Here is a 10,197-nt window from a genome sequence, read left to right as displayed (position 1 = left end):
GTTGAATTCACACAGTGTGCTGAGCTCCCAATTCACAATACACAGTTGCTGCATTCACATGGACTTCCAGTGCCCCACCAGATAGACCAGTTCTGCTCAACATTGGCTGTTTGAGAATGCGGGGAGTCCACACATCTTAAAAGAGAATATTTTTAGCTCGGGTTTGAAATTTGGGCTTAAATGAGGTGATCCCACATTCACTGCATCACTACCCACAGAGGCAGAATATTCCTTTTATTTATTCATTCATTCATTCATTTATTCAATGTGCATGCTGCCCATCTCCGCTGCCACTCCTCTGGGCGGCTTACAATCTGATAAAACATTGTTATAAAAGGTGAAAGCAGTAAGGCAATGAACAGAACAATTTAAAAATACAACAAGATACAGAGACGTGTTGGACTGCAAGCTATCCAAACCCCCGTTTCATCTAGGCTAATATAGTGCGAAGTAACCAGGCTGAGTTGCAAAAACAAGGCCAGGCAAAATTATACGGGGAAGTGAATTAAACGTGAAGGAGAAACAGTCCTTTGGCTGCGAGCAGCGCACTTTAATTTGGTTAGTGGATTAACCCATTTTCCGTGCTTTCACAGTACATTGAAATGGAAACGAAGCAGCGCTGGCACCGAACCATCTCCCTTGGTGAAAAGGCAGTCACTAGGTCGCTAACTAACCTAGTTAAAGCCTGTTGGGCCAACTCCACCCCTGAGCGCTCAGCCCCTGCGCCTCAGTGAGTGTCCCACTGAGATAATCATGGTTATTTATTATTTGATCTGCGGTGGAGTCCCAAACACCCTCATGCTGGGCCTGTTGGTTTCCATGGAAACTCACATTCAGGGGCTAAGTGGACAACCTTGCCCTCTCCAACGTAGATACCCCAGTGTTGATAGCAAGAACGGAATATCTCTATCAGGTCTCCCGGTTTGATTTCTTCCTGTAAGGGGGAAAAGAAACAGAGGAGTAGAACATAGAACATAGAGCCAAAGGGCTGGATGGGACCTTGGAGGTCTTCTAAACCAACCCCCTGCTCAAGGCAGGAGATCTTATACCATCCCAGTCAAATGGTCATCTAATTTTTGAAAGCCTCCAGTGATGGAGCAACCACAATTTCCAGAGGCACTGGTTAATTGTTCTCACTGTCAGGAAATCTCTCCTTACTTCTGAGTTGGGTTTCTCTTTGATAACCTTCCATCCGTTACTTCTTCTCCTGCCCTCTGGTGCTTTGGAGACCAGGTAGACCCCTTCTTCTCTGTGACAACCCTTCAAGTACTAGAAGACAGCTAACTTGTCCTCCCTTATCCTTCTCTTCCATAGGCTAGACGTACTTTGCTCCCTCAACCATAATGCATCAGACACATCAAAAACGGTGGCCTTTGGACCATCTTCTAACCTTGAGGGTCAAAAAACTAAGTTGAAGGTCAACCTTGAAAGGGTGATGTGTGTTTGCAACATCCTGGTCCATCTCTGGTCCAGGATCTGTTTACGAAGCTTTGTTCCATCCTTAGCTTTGGGGGGTTTTTTTCTATTTATTTTATTTTTTGCAACTATTGTCAGCAGTATCTCCCCTCCCCAAAGTATCCCCTTATTCATTATCCATGTGCATTCCCATTCCAATGGGATTTACTCAGCAGTACGTGCAAAAACACACAATACACTTGTGAACGGAGCTCTTCAACGCCCTGCTGAAAATCTTAGCTTGCATTCATCCCTTAACTCCCCTGGGTGTGGCCCAGAGAGACTTCCATGATTTAATTTTTATTTTATTTATTCCATTTCTATAGCTGCCCCAACTCAATCAAGTGACTCTGGGTGACTCACAATTCCAAAACTACTAAACCGTAAAAAAATCCAGAGAATAAATACATACAGCAGCCAAGATTGGTTACTGTATTGAAATGTTGATGGGGGAAAATATTAAATACGTCTCCCGATGCTCCGTCAGGGGAAACGACAGAGAGGAGAGAGATGATATTGAGGTTCAGGCACATCAAAAGAAGTCATAGGGAAAGGTGGTCAGGAATCTTCCAGGGAATTTGGACTAGAAATAGCGATTAGAAGTTGCAAATGCCTAGGTTTTGTTTCAATATTGATTTCCTGATGGAACACTCTGCATTTATAGAGCTACCGGTAAGTGAATCCCGCAACTCTAGAATCTTCTAAGAAGAGGCTAGGCCAGGGGTAGGCAACCTTGGCTCTTTTATGACTTGTGGACTTCAATTCCCAGAATTCCTGAGCCAGCCTGGCTCAGCTTAGAAACCTCTCCCTTTTCCCTCAGCATGGCTGGCTCAGGAATTCTGGGAGTTGAAGTCCACAAGTCATAAAAGAGCCCAGGTTGCCTACCCCTGGGCTAGACAATCAACCCTCATGGATAATTGACTTAGTTTTCCTTCACAAAATGGAATTGTGGCTCGTGGTTGAATCCAATTCCATAACTCTTCGACTCTATGGGTGGAGAATAATATATTTTTTGAAGCATGGATCATTGCATGACAACGCCAAGCTAACTTTGGTCTCCAAGCTGGAACAGAATCTGTCTTACGAGGTTCAACCATGGATTCTGTAGCACAAACATATCCAGAAGACTAGGTCTGATTTCTCCTAACCCCCAAGTCACCAACTCAGAGGCTGATGGTTCTGAGAAGATGGATGACATCTCCAGTACATTGAGTCTGGGCGAGATAATGAAATAGATGGTCCGAGAAAGGGCATGGCCCATTGGCTGGCGGGGATCCTAAGCACAATCACTCCGCATTACCACATTTTGTTGCGCTTCCCACTGTGTCGTATTGACTTATCCAAGTACCTCTCAACAGGAAGCAAGCCAATCTCTTTCTGCAGATATCACCACGGCAAATCCTGTTATCTGCCTTTAAAATCAAATCAACGGCTCTTAAAAGGAGCATTCACAAATACTTATAACCCTGGGGATGTGGGAGAGACAAGATCCCCTTCAACCCATTTGAAAGGTCTCTTAAATTAGCCAAGGCAGGTGGTTTCAGCACCAGGAAGTGGAAAATAAGAAATGTTTTTTGTTTTGCCATCCAGATCTGAAAAATTCTTCCCAACTTGGTTTGACAGAATAACAGAGCTGGAAGGGACCTTGGGAGGTCTTCTTGTCCAACCCCCTGCTCAAGACAGGAGTTGTTATACTGTTTCAGACAAATGGTTGTTTAGTCTCTTCTTGAAAACCTCCAGTGTTGGAGCATTCGCAACTTCTGGAGGCAGGTTGTTCCACTGGTTAATTGTTCTCACTGTCAGGAAGTTTCTCCTTAGTTCTAGGTTGCTTCTCTCCTTGATTAGTTCCCATCCATTGCTTCTTGTCCTGCCTTCAGGCGCTTTGGAGAACAGCTTGACTCCCTCTTCTTTGGGGCAGCCCCTGAGATACTGGAAGACTGCTATCATGTCCCCCCTCCTCCTTCTCTTCATTAAACTAGACATTCCCAATTCCAGCAACCATTCCTTATATGTTTTATGCTCCAGTCCCCTGATCATCTTTGTAGCTCTTTGTTTCTACTGAAAGATTTTGAACTTTAAAAATAAATCTTACAGATATTCACCACGATTGCAAAAATCCTTCTGTTGCTGTTATTGTCATTATTATTGTTTTCCTTTCATCTGATTTTTGGATTTTTAACAGACACTTCCTTTTTGGCCATTAATGTTTGCGTTGCTCCATAGGTATCTTTCCAAGATGTATTTCTAATGACGTTCTCTGTTGATTATAGGTAATCTTCAGTTTACAACCAGTTGTTTAAGGAGCATTTAAAATTACGACGACACTGAAAAAAGTGACTTGTAACCATGTTTCACACTTACAACCATTGCAGTACCCATTGGTCATGTGATCAAAATTCAGATGCTTGGCAACTGATTCATATTTATGACAGTCACGTGTCCCGGGGTCATGGGAACCCCTTTTGCAACCTTCTGACAAGCAAAATCAGTGGAAAAGCTGGATTCACTTAACAACGGTGTTGCTCGCTTAACAACTGCAGTGATTTGTTTAACAACTGCGGCAAGAAAGGTTGTAAAATGGGGCAAAACTGACCAGTGTCTTGATTAGCAATAGAAATTTGAGGCTAAGTTGAGAACTACCTGCATTTTTTATTCTGGGAACTGCTAGGCTGGCCTGAAAGCTTTCTCTGAGTTGTACAGGAGAATAAAACATGTTTTTATATATATTTAATACTAAATAGCAATGTTCTGGCCCATTTGGGACATTCTCCAGCTTGACTTTAGGCTGCAAATCAAATTCTAAATTTGCTTGCCGGATTACCACCTTCTGGAACTCAACTGGACAGCATATTTCAAGAATCGGGGGGGGGGAACAGTCTCAGCAATCTGGACAATGTTTTTGGTCCTCGACTTGCAACAATTCGTTTAGTGACGGATCAACGTTAACAACGGCACTGAAAAAAGTGACTTTTGAGACTGTTTTTCAGAGTTACGACCTTTGAAGCATCCCTAGGGTCACGTGATCACATTTCAGACCTCTGGAGTCTGACTCATACTTATGACCGTTGCTTTTGTGATCTTTTGTGACCCTTTTGTGATCTTTTGTGACCCTTTTGTGATCTTCTGACCAGCTAAGTCAATGGGGGAAGCCAGATTCACTTCACAACCAGATTACTAACTTATCCATTGCGGTGATTCGCTTAACAACGGTGGCAAGAAAAGTCGTAAAATGGGGCAAAGCTCACTTTGCAAATGTCTCGCTTAGTGACAGAAATCTTGGGCTCAATTGTGGTCGTAAGTCGAGGACTGCCTGTGTGGCATTTTCTGACCACTACGAAACAATCTGTCAAGAACAAACAATCTCACTGGCTCACAACAGTTTTTGACCAGTTGTGGGTTATATTTTTCAGACATAAGCATGTCTCCCCATAGACCGGAGGCACAACGGTTAAATCTTTCCTCCCTGTTATTAAAATGCATCAGCAAATGGATAACAGGAAGCAAAAATTCTCCCCAATGCATGCTAGGCTGACCAGCGCATTAGATTCTTTAATTGGTACATGCATCATAAAAATTGATCCATCGATTAGCTTGTGATATTTCAGCGCTCTTTGTAAATAAAAACAGCAATGTTGGTTTAATTTTAGATCTCTTTCCCAGCCTGGCATGGAAGTCTTCCTTTCTACCCAAAGTGCAGCTATCGCTTGCTTAAGGTCTGCTTGCTCCATTTTAGGGTGCCCTCCGAAATTTATCCAAGGAAAAAGTCCCATTAAGCTCAGAGGTAATTACTTGGGAACGAGCCTCTATATGAGATTGCATAGTTTAGAGCGAAACTCATTGACTTAAATAGCAGGTCTTCATAAGTATGCAAGGGATGGCTCTGTCTTACATTTGTTCCTTGCAGGCAGTCCACAGCTTAAAACCATTCGCTTAGTGACTGAAGCTGCAATGGCACTGGAAAATGGTCCTCACATTTACGACCCTCGCAGAATCCCTGTGGTCATGTGATTAAAATTTGGGCGCTTAGCAACCGGCATGTTTTTATGATGGTTTGCAGTTTCTGAGGGTTATGTGATCATCATTTGTGACTCAACCAGCTAGCTTTTAACAAAGGGAAGGAAGGAGGGAAGGAAGGAAGGAAGGAAGGAAAGAAGGAAGGAAGGAAGGAAGGAAGGAAAAAGAGAGGAGGAAAGGAAAGGAAAGGAAAGGAAAGGGGGAGGAAGGGAGGGAGAGAGGGAAGGAAGGAAGGAAGGAAGGAAGGAAGGAAGGAAGGAAGGAAGGAAGGAAGGAAGGAAGGAAGGAGAAGGGGAGGGGGAGGAGAAAAGTAAAGGAAAAGAAAGGAAAAGAAAGGAAAGGAAAGGAAAGGAGAAAGGGAGAGAAAGAGACAAGATTGTATTCTACCAAACCTGGAGTGCACTGAATGGGGAAAGGCTCCTCTAACCAATACACTCCACTGCCACGCAAGCCCCAAACTTACAAACCAGCATAGCCTGTTCCTTCCTGGCAGAGCCTGACTCCCACCCTCCCAGGGGCTGGCTGGCTGGTCCAGAACCCCCCACTCCAATTTCCTTCACTTCTGTACAACGCAACCTGCCTTTTCCTCCCTCATCTTTCACGGGCCAGGCTACGCACCTGTTCACTCATTTCCGGTCCATAACGTAGCTCCATAACAAAATTTTCACAGTTTTGGCTGCTCCGGCTGTACGGCATCTCCTTTCCGACCAATTCCTCCGTCTGCCACAGGATCTTGGAGAGGGGAAGCGGTGGGTGTGTCTCATCATGTTTATTGTTCACTCGGTACCTGTCCTTCCGGACCACGTCTTCCAGCCAATCCTTCTTGACGCACACTCTCTCGGATAAGATCACCAAGGGGTTGGGAGACCCATCAGCAAAATGTTCGCCTGGAGAGCAAGAAGAAAAGCTGCCCAAATCAGCAGGGACCCCCCCCTCCCCTGGGAACGAGGAAAGGACGTTTGGTTCATGTCCACGCCAAGGCCACCCCAAATTTGCACTGGCCATGCTCCAAAACATAACATTGTTATATTCCAGTGTGTTCTTTGGCATAGATTTCATGACATTCGACAACAATAGAGTATTATTGCTTAACAGAATTACAGAGTTGGAAGGGACCTCGGTGGTCTTCTAGTCCCACCCCCTGCTCAAGCAGGAGACCCCACACCATTTCAAAGAACTGGCTGTCCAGTCTCTACTCAAAATCCTCCAGTGATGGAGCGCCTACAATTTCCGGAGGCAACTCATTCCACTGGTTAATTGTCCTCACTGTTAGGAAGTTTCTCCTTAATTCCAGGTTGCTTCTCTCCTTGATTAGTTTCCATCCGTTGCTTCTTGTCCTGCCTTCGGGTGTTTTGGAGAATAGGTTGAACCCCCCTCTTCTTTGGGGCAGCCCCTCAACTATTGGAACTCTGTCACCACTAATCCATCTTTTCACTAGATTAGACATACCCAATTCCTGCCACCCTTTTGTCCAGAGAAATAAGGAGAAGGGTAAGCCATACAGAACACAAAATAACAGAGTTAGAAGGGACCTTGGGGTCTTCTAGTCCAAGCTGGAGACCCTTACAGAATAACAAGAGGTGGAAGGGACCTTGGAGGTCTTCTAGTCCAGCCCTCTGCTCAAGCAGGAAACCCTATATCATTCCAGACAGGTGGCTGTCCAATCTCTTCTTAAAAAATCTCCAGTGATGGAGCACTCACAACTTCTGGAGGCAAGCCCTTCCACTGGTTAATTGTTCTCACTAACGGGGGAGTAAAAAGCCATCAATACATCCTCTTTCCCCCCCCCCTCCCAGGGATTAGAATACTTACATTCAGTTACCAGATGGACTACTTGCTGTTCCCCTACATAGAGGGCCCAATGTTGGCAAGAAGAACGGAATATCTCAATAATGTCTCCTGGTTTTAATTCCTCCTGGAAGACACAAAGGGTCCCAACTCAGCGGCCATCGCTACCCAGCCTGTCCTCTTCCTACAGGTAGACCAAACCCGGCCTTAAGCGAGATCAATCCAATGGTAATCCTTGACTTACTACCCTAATTGGGACCAGGCCCAAAGGTGCTTTTTCAAAAGGCAACAGACTGGAGTTTGTTTTTCCATGGCAGTTTTCCTTAAGGAAAAACAAAGTCCTGGGCTTTAATGGCCAACTGACATCACACACATGCTCAGGGGAGTGAAATTGCGGTTTACTGTGTTCTCATCTGGCCAAATTCATCTTCTAGCTCGGTGTCTCTTCTTCTTCCAGCTGTTTGATGCCTACCTTCTCTGCATGCCAAACATTACTGCACATATGGGGTGCACCTTTCCCAATAAAGCTCTTTTCCGTGGCAAAGACCGTTTTTAAAGAGACAGGAGCCCTCCCCAAAAAATATAGGCCAAATTCACACCTTTGGATCTTTTCTATGGTGCAGTAGCACCACCTGCTGGTTGTTGGAGTTACTGCAGGAGAAGGGGGGAGGGAAATCCCAAAGAGGGGAGGGAGGGGGGGGGAAAGCTGTGGCTGAAATTTTTCTAGCCAAAAAAATATCCTCTCAATAACCCTGACAGGTAGACTATGCTGGGAGAGAGGGTTTGATCCCATGCCATCACAATCACTCAGTGACAAACTGGAAAGACACATATAAGCATCTCTTAAATCCAAGAGGGTTTGAGGTCTACAGACATAGAATAGAATAGGAGCTGGAAGGGACCTTGGAGGCCAACTAGTCCAGCCCCCCCCCCCCCGCTCAAGCAGGAGAACCTGAGACAAGTGACTGTCCAGTCTCTTCTTAAACCGTTCACTGCAACGGTAAATAAATGTTTAAAAAGCACAAAAGTTAATAGGTCACTAACTAAATCTAGCATTATATGGAGCACTCTTGGCTAACTGGTTAAATACACATTGATGTGGACTTGAGGCAGAGGTCATCCTGACCCTAGCTCAGCTTCCAGAGAGGATTGTCCTTGCGTACAGAAACCACACAGCTAACCGCTCAGTAGTAAATTGAGGGCTGCCTATACTTCAACCAATATTTCTGTTCAAAGGCCAGCCACTAAGCAATGCAGTAACATCTGCTCAGCAGCTGGAAGGAAAGGGGGAATCGATCTGGCCCCTTTTAAAAAAGTTTTTGGCTGTCCCCCCCCCTTCTCCCTGCCTTGTTCCCAGCCCCCATTTACCGGTTCGGCTGGGTTTTTAACCCTGATTAAAAGGGCTGAGTGATTTTGCTCCTCCTCATTCATCTTGGCTAGGATGTCCTCGTGTCTTCTCAGTGCCGACTTCCTATGGGCATATCTAGAAAAGAGAGAGAGAGAGAGAGAGAGAGAGAGAGAGAGAGAGAGAGAGAGAGAGAATCATTCCCGTTTCTTTGGTGAACTCTTCCCTGAAGCCCTTTGGCACTAGTGGGGTGGATCTGTGTTAGCCAAGGTCCCCTTCTTGCTTAATTCCAGTTGCTTTCCTGCAAATTTTGCCCTGCCATCTTGAGTTTTTCTTAGCATTTTTGGACAAAAATCTTTGAGGAGGAGGAGGAGGAGGAGGAGGAGGAGGAGGAGGAGGAGGAGGAGGAGGAGGAGGAGGAGGAGGAGGAGGAGAAAAGGAAGGAGAAGGAGAAGGAGAAAAGGAGGAGGAAGGAGAAAAGGAAGGAGGAGGAGGAGGAAAAGGAGAAGGAGGAGGAAGAGGAGGAGGAGGAAGGAGAAAAGGAAGGAGAAGGAGAAAGAGAAAAGGAGGAGGAAGGAGAAAAGGAAGGAGGAGGAAAAGGAGAAGAAGGAGAAAGAGGAGGAGGAAGGAGAAAAGGAAGGAGAAGGAGGAGAGGAGGAGGAGGAGGGAGAAAAGGAAGAAGAAAGAGGAAGGAGGAGGAGGAGGAAGGAGAAAAGGAAGAAGAAAGAGAGGAAGGAGAAGGAGGAGGAAGGAGAAAAGGAAGGAGGAGGAAAAGGAAGAGGAGGAGGAGGAGGAGGAAGGAGAAAAGGAAGAAGAAAGAGAGGAAGGAGAAGGAGGAGGAAGGAGAAAAGGAAGGAGGAGGAGGAGGAAAAGGAGAAGAAGGAGAAAGAGGAGGAGGAGGAGGAGGAAGGAGAAAAGGAAGGAGAAGGAGAAGGAGAGGAGGAGGAGGAGGGAGAAAAGGAAGAAGAAAGAGAGGAAGGAGAAGGAGGAGGAGGAAGGAGAAAATGAAGGAGGAGGAGGAGGAGGAAAAGGAAGAGGAGGAGGAGGAGGAAGGAGAAAAGGAAGGAGAAGGAGAAGGAAAAGAAATAAGGAGTTTTAGTCCCGCCTCAGGCACAATAGCCAACTGTTCACTACCTTGAGCTATTTAGATATTTATACAAATAATAAAAGCAGGATAAAAAAAAATAAGATGACGATGATTGGGGTGGGAAAGCCCATGGAAACAGCCTGGCATCATGCTGGGGTGCCCGGGTGAAGAAATCTTCCCTCTTCTTTGGCACAATCCTCTCTCCACTCACCTGCAGCATCCCTGGCCTTCCCCCCCCCCCATTCAACCCCAAAGGGAGTCATTATAAAGAAAGACCTTCCAGCTCTTTCCCAGCCACAATTCTCCTCCCCACAGCCAACGCCCCCCCTGCGCCTTGCTCTCCCCAGAGAGAAATCCAAAAGGAATTCTCCATCAACCTCTGCCTCTAAAGCAGAAAACCAGAAGCCTCATTCTCAGGGGAAGAAACCATTTGAGAAATTGGGGAGAGACCGTGAAAATCTGCTTCTCCCTCCATGCTGGAGGACTCACAATTCAAGCAGGCAACCCA

General features: G+C 45.7%; 1 protein-coding gene across 1 annotated transcript in view; it reads right to left on the bottom strand.

Moving 5' to 3' along the window:
• Nucleotides 1-9,909, bottom strand: part of LOC114923043 (HRAS-like suppressor 3) — an 11,885-nt gene extending 1,976 nt beyond the window's left edge. The window contains exons 1-3 of the mRNA XM_029285436.1: nucleotides 9,901-9,909; nucleotides 7,282-7,384; nucleotides 6,088-6,356 (exon numbers count right to left, since the gene is read on the bottom strand). Coding sequence (XP_029141269.1) covers nucleotides 6,088-6,356; nucleotides 7,282-7,384; nucleotides 9,901-9,909 — 381 coding nt within the window. The remainder of the gene's footprint in view (nucleotides 1-6,087; nucleotides 6,357-7,281; nucleotides 7,385-9,900) is intronic.
• Nucleotides 9,910-10,197: the final 288 nt, after the last annotated feature.

This window comes from Protobothrops mucrosquamatus, unplaced genomic scaffold (genome assembly GCF_001527695.2).
Source record: "Protobothrops mucrosquamatus isolate PMUCROS unplaced genomic scaffold, P.Mucros_1.0 scaffold1687, whole genome shotgun sequence".
NCBI lineage: Eukaryota > Metazoa > Chordata > Lepidosauria > Squamata > Viperidae > Protobothrops > Protobothrops mucrosquamatus.
Note: the sequence above shows the minus strand (reverse complement) of the source record. Positions and strands in the feature narration are given on the sequence as shown.